The sequence below is a fragment of the Galeopterus variegatus genome, unplaced genomic scaffold (assembly GCF_000696425.1).
Source record: "Galeopterus variegatus unplaced genomic scaffold, G_variegatus-3.0.2 Scaffold1299, whole genome shotgun sequence".
Taxonomy (NCBI): Eukaryota; Metazoa; Chordata; class Mammalia; order Dermoptera; family Cynocephalidae; genus Galeopterus; species Galeopterus variegatus.
The window spans coordinates 338,242-357,676 of record NW_007727410.1 but is presented as its reverse complement, the minus strand read 5'-3'; the positions used below and the strand labels follow the sequence as shown (position 1 = coordinate 357,676).

The following is a 19,435-nucleotide window of genomic DNA, read 5'->3' as shown; positions in this document are numbered from 1 at the left end:
ATACTCTGTGAGATAGTATTTGTTGTTTTACGTTGCTAAATTTTGCAGTAACTTGTTATGCAGTAATAGATAATTTATACCAGGGGTAGGGGAAAGATGTTAAAGCAAAAGTCCAAGTACCATGAAAGAGAATGATCACAAACTGCTGATACATTTCATCACCTTAAATATTGAATAAAATTTCATATTATAATAAAATAGGTTTTTCAAGTTAATCCTTTAGTGTGTAATGATAACAGGCTTTAAAGAAACAAAACAAAAATGTCAATCTTAGGGAACAAGAAAGTTAAGCTCACAAAGGATACTGAGATGAATTGAATCAAATTTCATTGGCATTAAAAGTTTTTATTTGGAATTTGACCCACAATCTATACAAGTTATTTACAAGGCATGAAAATGGAAAACAGCACAAAATACAATTGAGGTATAAGCTAAGAGCACAGTATGTCATGTTTCAATAAATATAATTCAAAATTTGTAAACTAAGTAACCAGATAGATGAGTCTTGTTTTTAGTAAAACCATATAAAATATTTATTTCACGTGAGGTAGAGGACAGTTTTGTGTGTAATGCAATGCAACCAACCACAGCAATTTTAACCATAAAACTATACATCATTGGCAAAATTTTAAATTGAATAATGGCAATGTAGTTAACAATTTGTTTCAGCAGTTGTAGTAAAGATACTTCATTTTACTGCCTTTATGAATTAGAAATTCAGAAATAATTTAAGACTACTATGTTGGCTTAAAATTATGATAAACAAATACCTCTAACAGAATGGTTAAAAGCAAATACATTTTATTTCTCACAAACTCTAATTCCTCAAAAGATGTCCTAGATTTAGCAATTATTTTAGTAGAATATTTTTATTAGAACTACTTTAAGTATGCTGTGCTTTATTTTCAAATGAGGTATCTATATTGAAGGAAAAAATCATAAATTCCTTTTATATTAAACTAACTTAATACACTATTTTGTTTTCTGGGCTTAATTTTTAAATTTGTTTTTATATTTTATCATTTTCTAATTCAAAAACGGTAGCACTATAGAAAACATTTAATTCTATTACTAAGCAAGCTTGAAATTGCATTATATAGTTTAGAAGCTATTTAAATGGAAAGATTTTACAAAAAAAAAAAAATGACTGTCCTTTTAAATAAAATGCAATATAAAATACCCATATGCTTTTCTCCCGATAGTGGAAATGCTTAAGTATCCTATACTAGAAAAAAATTCTAAGTTCTGTTTAAATTATTCTATTCCACAATGTATACAGTAGTTATATGTCCCTTATTGTCGACAGCTTCAAAAACTATTAACAAGTAGTTCCAAGCACAGACATAGATATACAGTATCAGCACAATTTTTCATTACATTAATTTTTAATGTCCTGTCATTTGGATTAAATGCATGAAGGGCAAATAAAAATGATGATTCTTCCCTAAGTAATCAAACATAAGTCTTACTATCGAAAAGAAAATTTTAGAAGCTGATCAAAAACTTTCAGCACCAGCTTTGCAATTAATTCTAGGGAAATATCTTGAGCACATTTTATATTACTTGAGTTTCCTTATCATTTTACTTTCCACCAAACGTAAGCCACACATATGTGCAAATAAACTGGCTGTTCTCTCATGACTTCTAAAAGATAGGATAACCTGCAAATATCATAGTACTCAGTCTATTTCACCAACTTTAATAACTTCCTTATAATTCAGTATGTATAAATGATTTTATATCTAAACTGGTAATATATTAAATATGTTATAAAATTAGTTCAAGCATAAAATGTCCAAACTGTCATGGATACAGAAATCCAGCAAAAGAACATGCTCTACAAAAACTAAAGTACAAGCCAAACTTAAGTTGTTGGTCAAATTGTTTCATAGTGTTACAAGTTGTTACAAGTTACAAGTGAAATTAGGGTGGTTTAAGAGCTTCCTCAGTGACAGCCGGTTTTACATTTACTACCTTTTTAGATTTGGTACATTTTTTTTTTCTAATAAAGTTTAACTATAGAAACAATCACCACCCAAATTAAATATCACCTATCACCCAGTAAGCTAATATTCTTTCTTCATTCTAAAGATGCTCTAGCAAAACTTTTCATAGGCTTTTCCCTTAATGTAAGTTTTTCAAGCAAACATTTTTAGATTTTCCTAAAAATAATATTATGAAATCTGAGGGAAAATCTGCTTGCCTAGTGAATGTGGCACGCAAAAACTAATACCAAAACAAACTTTAAGCTAGCAACCAACACACAAGATGAGCATGCAAAGAATAGAACAATAAGTTTTACACGGATAAGATATTTTAGCAGAGGCCACTTTTAAAGTATTATGAAATCTCTATATTGTTTTCAAGCTACGTGGTGCAGTTTTAACTTAGTTACTTTTATCAATAATAGGTATAATATTTACAACTGACTAAAAAACTATTTTCAAGGAAGTTAGACAGAAACCTATGGCACATCAATTTATCTTCTGGAAAATGAAGATTATACAATGTGACAAATATTCATCATGTGAATGACTAGAAAAAATATTTCTTTACTTAATTCTGAATAATTTAAGTGTTTAAGCACTGCTTAGAATTTTAAAATAACATATTTCAAAGATTAAACAATTTATTTTAGATGTTTTGGGTTGAAACTTAAGTAAGCTTATCATTTACTAAGTAACATAAGCAGAAAGGTTTTGAGTGAATTAAAAGATAAATGAAATTACAGGTGCTTGAGTTGCTTCCCCAAAAGCTAAGCTGTGACACAACTCATTTATAAGCTTATCATTTACTAAGTAACATAAGCAGAAAGGTTTTGAGTGAATTAAAAGATAAATGAGATTACAGGTGCTTGAGTTGCTTCCACAAAAGCTAAGCTGTGACACAACTCATTTACAACTAAAATAAAACTGTATCATAAACGTCTATGATTTTTCTTTCTTCAGATCTAAATAAATTGTATTGGGAGGATATGCTATTTTTAACATGTGTTTCTGCATGTCATTTTAACATTTGTCCTCCTTGAGGAGATTCCAAGAATCAACAAATTAAATTACAGAGTTAATATGGCAAAGTTTAAATGGAAAATAAAAAATACACCTTTAGATTATACTCTTATTTAGTAAAGAAACAACATTTGGGGATGTACAAAAATTATTTTTGGATATGAGTACCATTAAGCAAAACATGAAAATAACTGGTTAAATGATAACCTAGGCATTTCTAAAGTAATACACCTTCTACGTTGGAAATAATATATAACCTTAACCCTAGCTAATTTATTTTATAATAAATTTAGCTCTCTTAAGTAATTTTATACAGTACTAAGAGAACAGGAAAAACATAAAATTCATGGGATAATAATGTCAATTAATGATAGTTTCAGGAAATTTCCTTTAAAAAATGCATACTAAGAATTTTACCTAATATCTTCTAAGTCGAGAATTAATGAATATGAAATTTGCCATTAAAGAATGACAGACTTCTCTGTGCAAAAAAAAAAAAAAAGTGCAGAAGATGTTACCCCTTCCCAAATATGGAATTCCTTTGTCTTTGAAAAATCGTCTAAAAACCTTTTAGTAGCAGATAACTGAACTGTCCTATATTAATTAACCTATTATATACACTATCATTTGACTGTAAATTCCTGATTTTAATATTAAGTAGTAATTGAAAATGGTCCATTCGTGCAAATTTTGGTAAGACTTAACACATTTAAACATACAAAAGTCTAAAATAACCTTCAAAGTGTTTAATATTTTACAATTTAAAGCAAAACAAATCCATTATACAAATTTCAGTAACACCCATAACTATATATAAAAACTGTACAGGAGGATTATGAATTGTATAGAAACTGATATACATCAAGAGATCAGTTTTTCTCAAGAAGCTTAACATTTCCACGCCACTACTAACAACATAAACAAAAGTTCAGAAATTATTACATTTTATTTTTCTGAAGTTGCTGCATTAAAAAATGTCTAACTATAACCACATTTAAGCTGAAAAACAAATTACAACTGCTTCTTATGTTTAGTAGCAGCGCAAAACCAAGTATATTATCCTTCTCCATTGAGCCCATGGGGTGTGCTGTAACCTTATTAATAAAATTGCTCTTGGGAGATATTAAAGAGTACTGGTGGAAATTCATTCCACAGTCTGAACAAATTAAAAGCAAATATAGTGTATAATAATGAGTATACTGAATCAATTTAGAAAGATTATGTTAATGAGAAAAATGGAGATTTAACTCCTTCAGTTGCTCTATATATTTGAAATATGAATCTACCACTGTGCCTAAAATTGAGTCTGAAATACAAATAACAAAATTGGCCACAGCTATTTTCCATCTCATAATGCAGTTTTTAAAAAGCATACATTGTTAAGTTTGTATTAGAAATATAGGCAGATTATCTACTTATAGTTGAAACCATATAGTATTGTTACTCAGCTGACTGAAAAAGGAAAAAAGTACAAAGAAACATACATTTTCATTCATTTGGAAAATGTAAAAATTTATGTACAAATATATAATCTCTTCATTTCTCTTACCTACAAACAGAATGCCTAGTTATCTTCATGCAAATAAGTTGTTCAGAATTCAATGACCAAAGCAAGCAACAAACAAAAAGCCCTGTCAGTAACACACAGATGAATCTCTTTAACGGTTTCTACTCTTTAACACTCTTTGATGATTTCAAAATCTGCAGCTTTAGCTCTTTTATCATCATCTCTAACTTCTGTCTTGCCTCCCGCTCCTGTCTGAGTTCATCTTGGAGTTCTTGCCTATCAGCCTCGGCATGGTCCAATCTCTGTCTCAGTTCTGCCAACTGTGTGATTTAAAAGGCTTTTGTCAGTTTTCATTCAGTTTTGTTATTACATTCAATGGTCATATCATGGCAAAGACCTACTTTCAAAGTACTTTTTACAGAATTAACTATCTCGTGCATACCACAATCCCTTGAATACCTAATACTATTAATTTGACATGACATTAAATTGAGGGAAAAGCAAAGGATCAAGAGGAATGAACACCTATAGCACTTGCATTATATACTACACTTTACTATATAACTCTCATCACAACCTGCTCATGTTAGTTATTTTTTCATCTTCCCTAAATTGTAAGCTACTATTAACAAAAGTACTATTATTTATTTTTGCTCCAGTGCTTTTGAACATAGTGGGCAACAGTTCAAATTTGTTTAATTTGTAAATGTGAAAGCTCACAAACTACATTAAAATAACATAATATCTGATATTCAGAGAGCTACAGATTAGCAATTTAGGTAACTATAGAAACCCAATAGAAGTTTAAAGTAATAAAGCAATAAAGGTCAAAAAATCATCTTGAATAATATAGCATAAAGTTGTGTTTAACAGGATTATCTATTTTGAAGTCTAGTCTACTGAAATGAGCTTGACAAAAAGTAATACCTTCAATTGAGAAGTAAGTTTCCATGTGCAGGTTGAAAGGGCCCCATTGTACAAAATGAGTAATTCTTACCTGTGCTGCATATTCGGCCTCTTTGTCTTTTTCTAAATTTGAGTCACAGGTACATTTTTGCTTCATAACCTGCTCCAATTTTTTCTCTAAGTCTTTCTGTTCAACATAAAATTCTTCCATCCTTTGAGCATGTTCATTCTGCAAAGTTTCAAGCTCTTTCTGTAAATTCTGCTGTTCTTCAGTGAGTTCCTTCATGGCTTTTGAACTACTCAACATTTCCACTTCCTGTAATATAAAGAATCACAAAACAATTTTTACTTTATTTCCATCACGTTAAAAATTTCAGTTCAGGAAAAAATAGGTCAGAAAATATCTAAAATTCAGCTATCATATAAGTTCTATATAGAAGTAATTATCTTGAAAACTATTTTCTCTAAAAGTTTAAAAGTATACTAAAATTGCTTATCAGTGTAAAACTCTGAATAATCTTAAGTACATTTGCAGCATCTCATGTTGACTTTTCTTACTTAAAATACACAAAAGTATCTTTTCGTAATGAACTACTGTGTGTAGATAACAATTTTTACCATCTGAAGTTGTTGCTTCTTTTGCAAAATTGAGTTCAGTTTCTCCTGTTGCTTTACATAAGTTCTCATTACTTCTTCCATGATTTTTCCTTTATCATCCTCACAAATGACATCTTTGACAAGAAGTGGAGATGAAGCTGCAGCACCATGGCCAATTCCCACCTTGCTTGTGTCTCTGACTAAGTTGCAAGTGGTAGACTCGTATTTCTTTTTACTTGTAGAATTATTTGAGATTGAAGGATCTTTGAGAAAAAATAAAAAGTATGAAATCACTCTGTTTAAAAGTCACTGGAACAATTCATAAATAAAATTAAGAAAACAATTCCACTTACAAATTAAATAAAAAATAAAATAATAAGGAATAAATTTAACAAAAGTAGAACAAGACATGTAGAATGATAACTACAAAACATTGCTGAAAGAAATTAGAGACCTAAATACATGGAAAGACATCCCATGTTCATGGATTGGAAGACTTAATTTTGTTAAGATAGTAGTAATACTCCCCAAATTTGATCTACTTATTCAGTTCGATACCTATCAAAATCTCAGCTGTTTTTTTTTGCAGAAATTGACAAGCTGATCCTAAAATTCATATGGAAATGCAAAGAATTCAAAACAGCCAAAACAATCTTGAAATCTAGACTGTGTGTGGTACTGGCATGAAGACAGACATATAGATGAGTAGAACAGAACTCAGAGTCCAGAAATTAATAAACCTATACTTTTATAGGCAGTTGTTTTTTGACAAGGATGCCAAGATAATTCAATCAGGAAAGAACAGTCTTTTCATCAAATAGACAACTGTATCCACACGCAAAAGAATGAGGCTGGCCCTCACATTGTATATAAAAATAAACTGAAAATGGACCAAAGACCTAAATATAAATGTTTTAGCTCTTATAAATATAAGAATGTAAATCTTGTTAACCTTGGATTAGGCAATGGTTTCTTAGATATGACACCTAAAGCAAACATCCAAAGAAAAAACAGATAAATTAGACTTCATAAAAATTTAAAACTTTTATATTTCAAAGACACTAACAAGAAAGTGAAAAAGACTACAAAACATATATTTGATAAGGATCTACTATCAAAATGTCTAAAGTACTCTTACAACTCAATAATAAACAGACAATCCAACTTAAAAATAGGCAAAGGATCTGAATAGACATTTCTCTAAAGAAGATATGCACTGTCCAAGAAAAACATGAAAAGATACTAACCATCATTAGTTACTGAGGAATTGCAAATCAAAATTACAATGAGATAACAACTTCACAATCAATAGGATGACTATATTCAAAAAACAGACAATAACAAGTGTTGACAAAGATGTGAAGAAATTGAAGTCCTCATAAGCTGCTAGCAAGAATGTAAAATGGTGCAAAATGGTGTAAAATGGCTTTGGAAAACAGTTTGACAGTCCCTCAAAATGTTGAACATAGTTACCATATGACCCAGCAATTCCACACCTAAATACACACCCAAAAGAACTGAAAACATATGTCCACACTAAAATTTGTACATAAGTGTTCACAGCAGCATTATTCATAATAGTCAAAAAATGAACACAATGAAAATGTCCATGAACTGTTGAAGAGATAAACAAAATGTGGTATATTCACATAATGAAATACTATTAAACCATAAAAAGGAAAGAAGTCCTGATACATGCAACAACATGGACTAAAAAAACATTATGCTTAGTGAAGGAAGCTCGACACAAAAAGCCATATAGTGTATGATTCCTTTTCTATGAAATGTCCAGAATGGACAAATCCATAAAGACAGAAAATAGATTAGTGGGTATTCACATAATGAAATACTATTAAACCATAAAAAGGAAAGAAGTCCTGATACATGCAACAAAATGGACTAAAAAAACATTATGCTTAGTGAAGGAAGCTAGACACAAAAAGCCATATAGTGTATGATTCCTTTTCTATGAAATGTCCAGAATGGACAAATCCATAAAGACAGAAAATAGATTAGTGGTTGCCAGAGGCTGTAGGAAAGGGAGAACAGGAAGTGACTGCTAATGGATTACAGGTTTACTTTTCGGAGTGACAAAAATGTTCTAGAATTAAATAGTTGTGATGGTTGCACAACTTTGTGAATATAATAAAAACTACTGGATTATACACTTTAGATGGGTAAATGTTATAGTATGTGAATTATATCCCCCCAAAATTTTAAAGTCACTAGAATTAATTTGGGAAATAAAATACAATGCAAATGTGGCATAACAGTACATTACCAATTATTGTTTAACATATTTAAATTTTAAAAACTGACTTTTAAAAATCTCAAATTTAAAGTATAGAAAACTTTCAAGAATTGCAATTCTCTATGGAATCAGTTAAATAAGTAGAGGACTCTCCAAATGTTCCAAGGCAGCTAAAATATCCATGACACTGCCTAAACACTAATGCTGCAATATGGAGGGTAACACAGGGAGCATTTGAGTGAACATGTCTTATTTGGTCCACAGTATTTTAAAAGGCATGGTAAAGTAGGCAGCTTTTTTTAGATGACCAACCAGCATTCTGCATTTATGCCATCTTGCCTGGCTCCCAGAGCTTTCAATCCTTGTTTTATTCCATGATTAAGTTTCCATGAGTTCTATACCCAACTACTCTTACCTATATACATTATCTTACATACATATATTATATATATCTTATATATATATTATATATATATTAACTATAATTTAGTTAAATAGCTTCTCAATTCACAACAAATTAGAAAGAATAATAAGGACCTACCGAAGAAACCTGACAGCAAAGAAAAGGCAAGAAGAGGAAAAACATGAGACAAAAATTACATGCAGTATGAAGCCAGGTAACCTACATATACCTCATTAGCCTCTATAGCTATTACCATGCTAGAAAAGCATAGCAATTGAGAGTCGAAGAAATCACCCAGAGTTCTGAAACATGGTCTCAAAGATGGTTTTTAAGGTAAAAGCTTCAATTCTCTGGAAAATTAGTTTAAACAGAAATTCTCTTTGAAAATGCTGAATAAATGTCTTTATTAGATATTCAATTTTAAAAAGATAATTTCTGAATGCTTACCTAAATGGCTACTTGTTTTTAAATCCATTTTCTCCTGTTCCTCAAGTGAGACATCTGGATAAGACACTGTTTTTTGATGTTTACCATTACTGTGAGCTTTCTCTGTCTGTCTTGACATGGACTTATTTGACTCTGTCTTTGTGACCTCTTTAGACTGGGATACAGCAGAAGTAAGCGACACATTTGGGGCAACTACTTTATCACACATGTATAAGTAGTAGCTGGAAACAAAGAAAGGCAAAGTAAGACATATTACACATTTCATTTAGGTAAAAATCAAAATATGTAACATATTTCTATGGTTAAACTCTTTTCTAACCAAACAGACAATATAACAACTAAAATAACAAGAGTCGCAAAAAAGACTTTCATAGAAAAAAATCAACACTTTAGGCATCAAAAGCAAAATTATGAGGGATTTTTGTTATTTTGCAAATAATTTCTAAGCACTAAAAAGATACTTACTGGGAAAGAAAATCAGTCCCTTCTTTCCTCAAAACCACCTGAGAACTAAAAGCATGAAGCACTTTATACAGCTGTTTAATAGCCCTGAGTAGGTAAGGTTTATTCCAGAAAGAGAACAGATTATATGCTACTTTGCAGGGCTGTTTCTTGCTCACCACCCCTCCAAGGCAGGGAATCCTTGATTTTTGCTCCGGTGAAGCTGCTTCAATTGCACACTACATGGCTATGGCCTGATTCACGACAAGCCCAATGAAGAGTTCCCAGGGCCCTTTTTATATAGCTCAGAGAGAGAGCAGGCACCCTGAATGTTGTCCAGCTACTGGGCATTTCTTCTTGTATCAAACCCTACACAGTAATCTTCTTAAAATACTTTAGTACTTCCTAGTTATTTAATGAAATAGCAATAAATGTGCAAAATAAGATTGAAGAGATAAGTACCAATTTTGCTCAAAGTTCACATAAAATTGCTCAGTAGATAATCTGGGAGACTCATGGAACAAATTTGAGCTAGATATTAAAAGTACCATATTTGTAACTATAATATGAGTAACCTTTAGCAAAAGGGTATAACCATTTAACTGACAACATTTCATCCTCTAAACTCCACATATTCTCCTCTTACATCTCATTTTCTTTGTACAGGACATCTATATTGTTCCTCTCTATCAATCACATGAATTCTGAAGCTGAAAACTCTGTTCTCTATTAAGAAAACTGACAGGCTTAATAGTGCCCAAAAGACTTACTTCAAATGCAAAAGGTACAGTAGAGATTGTGCAAATGGAATATTCTTCATTGCCATGCTTTGGGGGTGGGGGCAGGAATACAGATTTAAAATAGCAGATAAGAATCTAGGACTCAGTAAATAAAAATCTTATAATCTTTGGTGCATTTTATTGAAAATATGAAACCTTGACTTTGAGAGGTATGGTTATTATGAAAGCTCTAAATTTCAAAACAATTGATTTTTAAAATATCAAAGCTGCACACCGCACTCTCGAAGAGTTGGTTTACCGTTTGAAGGACAGTAAGGAAATTAAAGAAGAACTTTGATATTTTCACTTCAGGGCAAAAAAGAAATAATCTATTTCTAGGAAAAAACACAGAAACACCAAGTAAAGGTTACCTCAAATATTCAATACGATTTACAATTCATTTCATTTTAGATTCTTTCTTTGCATTTTTTGCTAATAAGAGTGACCAAACACTATAATTCTTCTCTAATTTCCCTATGATGATAAATAGAAACAAAAGATATATTAAATCCCAACATACTTCTTTAAAATTCTGAATTTTCAAAGATAATCTATTATTAACAAGAAAGCCTGAAACTTTGAATACTTTAAATAATGAATCCCCAGGTCCTAGAATAGTACATGGCATATAGCTATTCAATGAATGAATGAATAAATAAACAAACGCTCACTCACTCACCTGGGGTGTAAAAATGAATCTGTCTGATCAACGTGGTCACCTTCCTGCTTTATAACAGGATACCATGACTGCAATTCCATTCCTGATGGTGTATTGGTCTGTAGAAAAATGTGGAAAGGGAAAATGTTATGGTTAACTTTGTGTGTCAACCTGATTGGGCCACTGGGTAAAGAATAGTTACATTATTCAAGAGTCATCTTCTAATAAGGCAATTTTTCCTTAAAGTATCATATCTAGTCACTTGAAACTCAACATGAACTATCCCATCAAAGAACAGTTTTAGTATGTATGTTAACACGGATTACCAGAAATGATTTCATCAAATATCATACTTACAGAATCTATTTTAAATAATAGTACTCTACAAATGTACAGCACTGGGAAGCTGTGATTCTTATTCTTACTGCTATAGCCAGCTAGAGGATATCCCACACCTACAGCATTTGTCAGCATATTAACCAAATAACATTCTACAGCAATAAATACTTTACACCAAACTAAACCCTAAGCCACTTTGTTTGTTGACACTTATCAGTAAACCATATTTCCTCATAAATATGAAAAGCTTTTTTTAAACACTGAAAGATGAACTGTACCTGTTAATAAAAGAAAACAGACAAGTAACTGGTAACTTAATTGCATCTATCTGCTGAAAACTTTATACATACTGCTTAATTCTAACAAATTATCATTATCTCCATTTTACAGATAAGAAAACAACTGAAGTTCAGAAATTGAGGGGGGGAAGAATAAATGACCTGTGGTTACTAACTTTCCCCTGGTTTCCTGTTTGCTTTATACTTCCTCACCTGACATCCCCCCATCATATTAATTATCCTGCTCTTATGGAGGGAAAAACCTAAAAAGAAGGTCAAGACTCACTGTTGGAAAAGGAAGAGGGGCTGAAAGGTGGCATGGTTGCTCATAAAGACAGAAGGTTAACAGACAAACCCAGTAGAGTGAAGGAGAATGGGATTAGGAATGAGTTAAAGGAAAGATAGGACAAAAAGGAGAGCTGGACATTTTTCTGAATCCTGCCTCTGAGAGGCTACAGTCCCTTCTGCAACTAGGCAGGATGTGTGGGAAATGACAACTTTATTCAATAATGAATAAACACCACATAAAAGGGATAGTCACTAAACACGAAGAAATTAGGAAAGCTGTTTTGCCCTGATGTCCCCATATTCCAGTTCAGAACCAAGAGGCTAAGGAAAGGGAAGGAAACAGATCTCTGGATGTTAAGCAGTTGCGATTAAAGCAAAATCAATTCTAAGTTGTCCATGGTTTGAATTGGGAGATCCTGCTAATGGAGGAAACAAATGAGGGTGAAGAAATTCAGGAGATATCTGACAAGTAACCTACTGCCCCCAATAAAACAGTCTAGAAACAGAAAAGGAAACAGCTACTGTAATACACATTATACAACTTGATCAATCTGGAGATGATTTAAGGCCAATTAAAAGCCAAAAGTTAAAATATGGTAACTTTATTAGTGGGAGATCTACATTTATGTTAAGAATTATTAGGCAAAGAATTTGAAAGACTAACAAGACCTCAAACTATATGGAAAAGAATAATACTTCAAAAGGATTTAAGAGTTGAATACTCAGTGAGGACCTCTAGGCTGGAAGAGTAGATTCTTAAAAAAACAAAACAAAACTCATAATCCTAATCAAATATTCTAAAGATTCAAATAAGCCTCACAATTCTGATAAAATATTCAGAACCTGGGCAAATTCAACTGTTTATTTATAAAATAAACTGATCATTTGTTTACGTAGTTTCTCAGCCTACAGCCTAGTTCCAGCAGTGAATAAGACTTCTGGCAACAGAAATACTAAATGATAGATGCTAGGTAACAGCTGACAGCCTAAGGAGAGAGGAAAATTACAAGACGCAAACACAAAAACTGCTTCAAAAAGCAAGACAGTCTGAGGGTACGAGCATAGGCCAGGGCAAGTAATTTAATATATCTCAATTGTCCTCTACCCCCAACTGAATAGAGTATAGTAATTAATATTTAAGAAGTCTTGAGTCAACACAACTAGTTTAATTATGTTTTATATGCCACTTAGATTCAAAACTAAGACATTTTAGAATTCATAAAAAAGGTTAAAGATTTATAAAACACAGTGCTTAAAAAAGTAGCTTAATGGACAGAACATTTTGCAATGATAAAAGAGGTTTTAATGAGTGTGAATAAGTTCACTCTAACAAATCAATGAAATCTAAGAATAGTTTGAATTAAATGAGTATTTCTTTTCTATAAGTTATTTTTTAAACTTATTATATAGAAAACAAAGAAAGCTCCTTTTAAAATAAATCTTATATCTGAAACAATTCTAACTATACAGTGTTCCCTCAGTATCCATGGGGGATTGATCCCAGGACCTCCCACGGATACCAAAATCCTCAAATGCTCAAGTCCCTGATATAAAATAACAGTATTCGCATATAATCTATGCACATGCTCCTGTATTCTTTAAATCTGCTCTAGATTATTTATAATATGTAACACAATGTAAATACTATGTAAATAGTTGTCATACTGTATTGTTCAGGGAATAATGACAAGGAAAAAAAAGCCTGTACAAATTCAGTATAGACATGTTTTTTTCCCCTCTATCCATGGTTGGTTGAATCCAAGGATGTGGAACCCACAATACAGAGAGCCAACTGTACTGCCCAAGAAATCGTTTGATTGATTTTTTAAGTTAAAATTACTAAAATTGATTTACGTATTTAAAAGTTTTTCCTGGTATGGATACTGGAATCTCAAATCTTCAGAATAGCAAGCAAATTCTAAACTTCTTCAAAGACCTAGACATGAAATCTGACTCAATTTTGTTCATTAAGTTCATTTCAAAACTATAGTTTGATTTGTATGGGTAAGTTTTATTTTTATTCATGATCCAAACCTATCATCTCTTTATTTCTATGATGTCTGTAAACTTCAGATGTCACCTTAAATAAATGCTAGTGCATTTGTCTATTTTTAAACATTCATCCCTCTTAGTTCTTATTCTTTATTTTATTTCCTACATTCACACCAACCCAAAATGGAGTCAAAGACGAGGAAATCTCCCTTTAAGATCTTAAAGTTCTAAACAAATCTCCCTTAAAGATCACCTAGTATAGTCCCCAAGCCAATATCTGGATTCCCTATTCAAATGTCCTGATAAGCGGCTATCTAGTCTGTGCTTGAACAGCAGTTTGAGGTCAAGAAGTGTCTTACTTTTGTATTTTCAGTACCTAGCACTATGCCTAGCATGTAGTAAGGACTCAATAAATACTTGCTGAATGAGTTCTGAATGACAGCATAGCTCATTAATTCCCACAGTAGCCTTTTACAAGGTTACTCTGCTACCACAAACTCACAATAGTGTGTTTCACATTCGATATCTTTCTACTCCATGAAGCACCAAAGAAGTCCAACAGTCTCCAGGCTGTATTATACCAGATGGGGAAATGCACAACACTAACCACAATAAAATGCTGCAAGTCAATTTTACCTAATATACTGTGGTAAGCCATAAACACATTTGTAACAAATCATCCTAACTGCATGTTAAAAACAATTCAGAAAAGCACAATGTGTATTATACACGAAACATTCACAGACATGCCAGATTTTCTCATCTATTCTTTGTGTCAACATACAAATAAGGTTTAAGAATATAATTAAATGGCACAGCAGTAATAGTACTGATCAAGAATAAAAATCAGATACTAATAAGATATGAGCATCTACTGCCTTTTACCTAACTTTTCAACGCAGGAATAATTTATTCCTTTGTGTATTTAAGCATTAAAAGAAAATGCATTATATTACTTGTCAAAGGAAAGAAGTAGATCATTTAGTAGCTTAAGTTAGAGGCTTAACATTTTTAAATGCTTTTATCACCTACCTTTCCCACCATTATCTAGCCCAAAATGAACACATGGCATCCCCATTTCAGACACATAAGCAAAATTTTACCTATATTATTTTATTCCAAAGGTTCTTTCTGTAAGTCATAAAACTCCAAATAATATCTATAAAAATTCAAGCAATCTCAAAATGTATAGAAGAGTTCATTTAAAATAAGTAAAAATTAGGAAATGTTGTATGAAAGTTTCTCTACATTTCCGCACCTTACTATTAGTTTGCATACATGACTCTCTGCTAACCAGATTTCCTAATAAAGAACCATTGCATTTTGGTAATACAATGCTTATTAGACTCACAATAAAAAAATAATTTAGAAGACTTGATTTCATCTATAAAAAAAATTATTTTGTTACCACTTTCTAAATACAAAAGAAATTCCACCAACTCAGCACTATTCACATACAAGTATTCCAATTTGTACTTTAAAAAGAAAAAAAAAAACTCTAAAATTTCAAGACTTACTTTCAATAACAAATTTTAGGTAGCACTCTAGTTTTTAATTACAGCATCAGATTACTATTATGATCTTTAATTAAGTCCTAATGATACACATTAATAAATGAAAGAAATTAAGACAATGACTCAAAACACTGGTGGGACTTCCAAACTCCCAACAAAATCAAAATTAAGCCTATTTTTTTTTTCCTTTTTGTCTTTTTTGGTGACCGGCCACGGATCACAACCCTTCGTGTCACGCCCGTACCGGACCAGGACCGGCCACGGGATTGCAACCCCCGGTGCCGCCCCCGCACCTCGCTCAGCCAGTGAGCGGCCGGTCTGTATGTGGGATCCGAACCCTCGGCGGGAGCGCCGCCACACTTCCCAAGCGGCGCACTGTAGCAGTGCGCCACCGGGCCGGCCCAAAATTAAGCCTATTTTAAAAAATACTTGTATGTGGAAAAATTATTTTAAAAAATAGAATTTAAGGGGCCGGCCTGGTGGCGCACTGCTACAGTGCGCTGCTTGGGAGCGCGGCGGTGCTCCCGCCGAGGGGTCAGATCCCACATACAGACCGGCCGCTCACTGGCTGAGCGAGGTGCGGGCACAACACTGAGGGTTGCGATCCCGTTGCCGGTCCCGGTCCGGTATGGGCGCGACACTGAGGGTTGCGATCCGTTGCTGGTCACGAAAAAAGACAAAACAAAAAGTAAAAAACAGAATTTAAGAAGTATTATAAGTGATTATAATTAATTTTTAAATTTTTGTGTTCATAAAGACAGTAAGTAGGTTGGTAAATTCAACAGTTTCTATCTTCCTAATGACGTGTTAACACAAGAAATAAAATAAAGTGCATATTACTTTGTACTAATCCAACATATATTGTTAGCAATCTTACTAAACACATGACTGGATACACAGTTAGGAAATAACTCCTTAGGTATAAAGTGAATATACCTGTCAAGATCTTTTTACTGTTTATAATTCTAAGGCATTCAAGTGGTCAATAAATGATTTCAGAAGTACACAAAAGACACCCTACCAGACAGCTGCCAACATCTCTTACTGAAAGAAAATGAATCCTTCAGCAAAGCTATCAGGTTTCCTCAATACTTACAAGTGTAGTGAATGAGAGTTTCAACAACTGAAACAGACTAGTGTTACAAGGTAGCAAATAGCTACTTACAAGATTTTTAAGGCTTAATCTTATGGCTCACTTCATTGTAATCACTAGAATTAATCAACCTAATGCAAACCTAGGACAATACGATGTAAGCACTTGCACTAACTTATCAAATACAGATCTTCAGGAGTCACAGCAATGCCTGCTGCTTCCACAGACTGAAAGATCATACTCACTACCTACCCCACAAAGGCAATTTTAGGTTTAAAGTGCTTCCAAATGGTCACAGAAAAAGCAAAGGCTCAAGTTCTTATAATAAATGTACAGCTATTATCTTAAATCCTTCATGGAAATAAAGCCATGTGAAGTCAGTAGTATATTACTCCCTTTACAACTTGAAGGAAAAGGAACAAACTGATAAAATTCCTGTTAACTCCTGGGACTTTTCAAAATAAAAATTTTTATATTGGAATTCTGTAGTGTCCAATCCATTTAGTATTGCAACTATTTGGACATCTCAATGTCATATACATATTTTCACTGAAATATCTGTTGTCAAAATTTTTAATCTGTATAATCTAAGGCTTTATTTTTCTCTCTCATTTCAGCAGATATGCTTTTTTAAAAATTATGGCCCTGGATTACTTTGGTCTTCAAATAATATAAATTGGCAATATCAAAAAGGAGATTAATTAATCTTATTATGTGCAATGTACTCTATTTTCTATTTTATTCTATTTCATATTTCTTTTTAAGTGCTGGTGATGCACTAAACTGATTTCATGATTCTCCTGGCCCTTATCAATCAGGATTCTCAAGAGAATTAAAAATGCACCAAGGCATCCATTGCAAGTAATGAATTAACTTCTCTGATATAAGTACCACTTACAATGGTACTATGTGCTATCCTTGGGAGAACTCGCAATCATTCAAATTATCTTCTGTAGGGCTTAACTCTCCCCTAATAGACCCCTTATGAGAAAGGCTGCATGATTGACAAACTGCAGTTTGAAAAACACTGCTCTAAGTGAACTGTCTTTAAAAAAAATGGTCCAAAAATATTATTCCAATAATTAGTCCTGTATAAATAACATGTGTGCACTCTAAAGATGCATTTGCACAGATTTACAATCACATATGTAAATGAACAAATTCTAGTGGCAGTTATCACTCCATGGTGAAATTATGAGGAAATTGTGTTTTCTTCTTTGCACTTTTTTTTTTTTCCTTTTTGTCTTTTTTACTGGCCGGTAACGGGATCGCAACCCTCGGTGTTGCGCCCATACCGGGGACCAGCAACGGGATCGCAACCCTCAGTGTCACACCCGCACCGCACCGCGCTCAGCCAGTGAGCGGGAACCGGTCACCACATGGGATCCGAACCCTCGGCGGGAGCGCCGCCACACTCCCAAGCGGCGCACTCTCCAGTGCGCCACCAGGCCAGCCCTTCTTTGCACTTTTTTAGTATTTACTACAATGGGCCTATATTGTGTTCATAATCACACAAAAAACTTTTTTTAACACAGAATATAAAAAGCATAAAAGTTCTGGTATAATTTACCACAATGGTCTATAGAAAGTTTCTTAAAGGCTGGCCGGTTAGCTCAGTTGTTTAGAGCACAGCCTGATAACATCAAGGTCATGGGTCTGGATCCCCATACTAGCCAGCTGCCAAAAAAAAAAAAAAAAAAGTTTCTTAAGTATTTTTATTCCTTGTCCCCATAAGACAGCAAAGTATGTACATTTTTTAAAATTTTAACTTCTCAATATACATTGCAGTTGATTTTCATGACCCTATTGTAGTTGATTTTCGCGACTTTCATGAACGGTCCTCTTCCCCCCTCCAAAGTATGTACTTATAATGCGATTTGAAAACTCAAAATAAATTCAGTATCACAAATAATAAAAACAAAATGCTGCTTTGTTTTCAAACTAAACCTGTTTTCTTCCGAGAGGATCACAGGTAACTCAACACGGCTACTAAGACTTTTCATTCAGTTGTTCAAACCTTTATTCAGCATCTACCACATTCTAGATTCGAAGACTAAAAAACAAATTCCTTTTCTAGGAGGCCTCCATCTAGTCTTTATATTACATATTTCTGTAACCCACTCCTAAGTCTAGAAATCATAAAATCAAAATGAGTTTTAAACTAATTTTATATCTTTCCTATTAATTTCTCTTCCTGTGTAGTATGGTGCTATAATACTGTATTTAGTGAATGAAGCAAACCACAACTTTAATAAAGATGTACAGTTTAAATTATATATTCTTTTGCTTCTAATAGTCTAATAAAATCCTTAAATTGTTTCATGTAATATGAGCCCCCAGTAGAATAAAATTCTATATGTGGACAAAATACAGGTTCAAGCTATTTACTAAAGCTATTTCCAAACTAGTTCTATATATTTACTAGAATAGAATCAAGTTCTGGCTCCACAATCACTTTCCACCCCCAAAATTCTAAAGGGATTGAAATTAACCCAATTCTTGGTTACTTCCTTGTTCTGCCAGTGGTATAAATAATAACACACAGATAGCTAAAAGAACACTATTGGCTGACTACACACTGATTCAGGCCTACCCTGAAAAGATAGCAATCTCTTTTTCTTCGTTAAAGTTTCTAAATTTTTTCTCATTTCTCAGACCAAAAGGATAAATTTCTAAGTTTTTTAATCATAAGCCTTTTAAAAAAAATGCTAACAATTCCATTTTTCAGTGGTAGAACTGAATACAGATTCTGTATTTTCTAAACCATAAGGGGACTATTCCTAAAGCCATCCTAAAGATTTCCAAAAAATGCCAGGGAAAGGGAAAGTCCACATATCTGCTACTAACAGAATGAGCTCCAAAAAATTTGATTGAACTCATTACAAATGAGAAAGGTATTCTAAACAAACTCTAATCCAATCAAAATAGATCTGT

At 32.6% G+C, this 19,435-nt stretch overlaps 1 protein-coding gene across 1 annotated transcript in view; it reads right to left on the bottom strand.

Annotated features, from left to right (window-relative positions):
- Window positions 1-317: 317 nt before the first annotated feature.
- Window positions 318-19,435, bottom strand: part of SKIL (SKI-like proto-oncogene) — a 26,936-nt gene continuing 7,818 nt past the window's right edge. The window contains exons 3-8 of the mRNA XM_008576151.1: window positions 11,019-11,116; window positions 9,120-9,340; window positions 6,040-6,281; window positions 5,513-5,737; window positions 2,896-4,835; window positions 318-2,776 (exon numbers count right to left, since the gene is read on the bottom strand). Coding sequence (XP_008574373.1) covers window positions 4,677-4,835; window positions 5,513-5,737; window positions 6,040-6,281; window positions 9,120-9,340; window positions 11,019-11,116 — 945 coding nt within the window. The 3' untranslated portion in view covers window positions 318-2,776; window positions 2,896-4,676. The remainder of the gene's footprint in view (window positions 2,777-2,895; window positions 4,836-5,512; window positions 5,738-6,039; window positions 6,282-9,119; window positions 9,341-11,018; window positions 11,117-19,435) is intronic.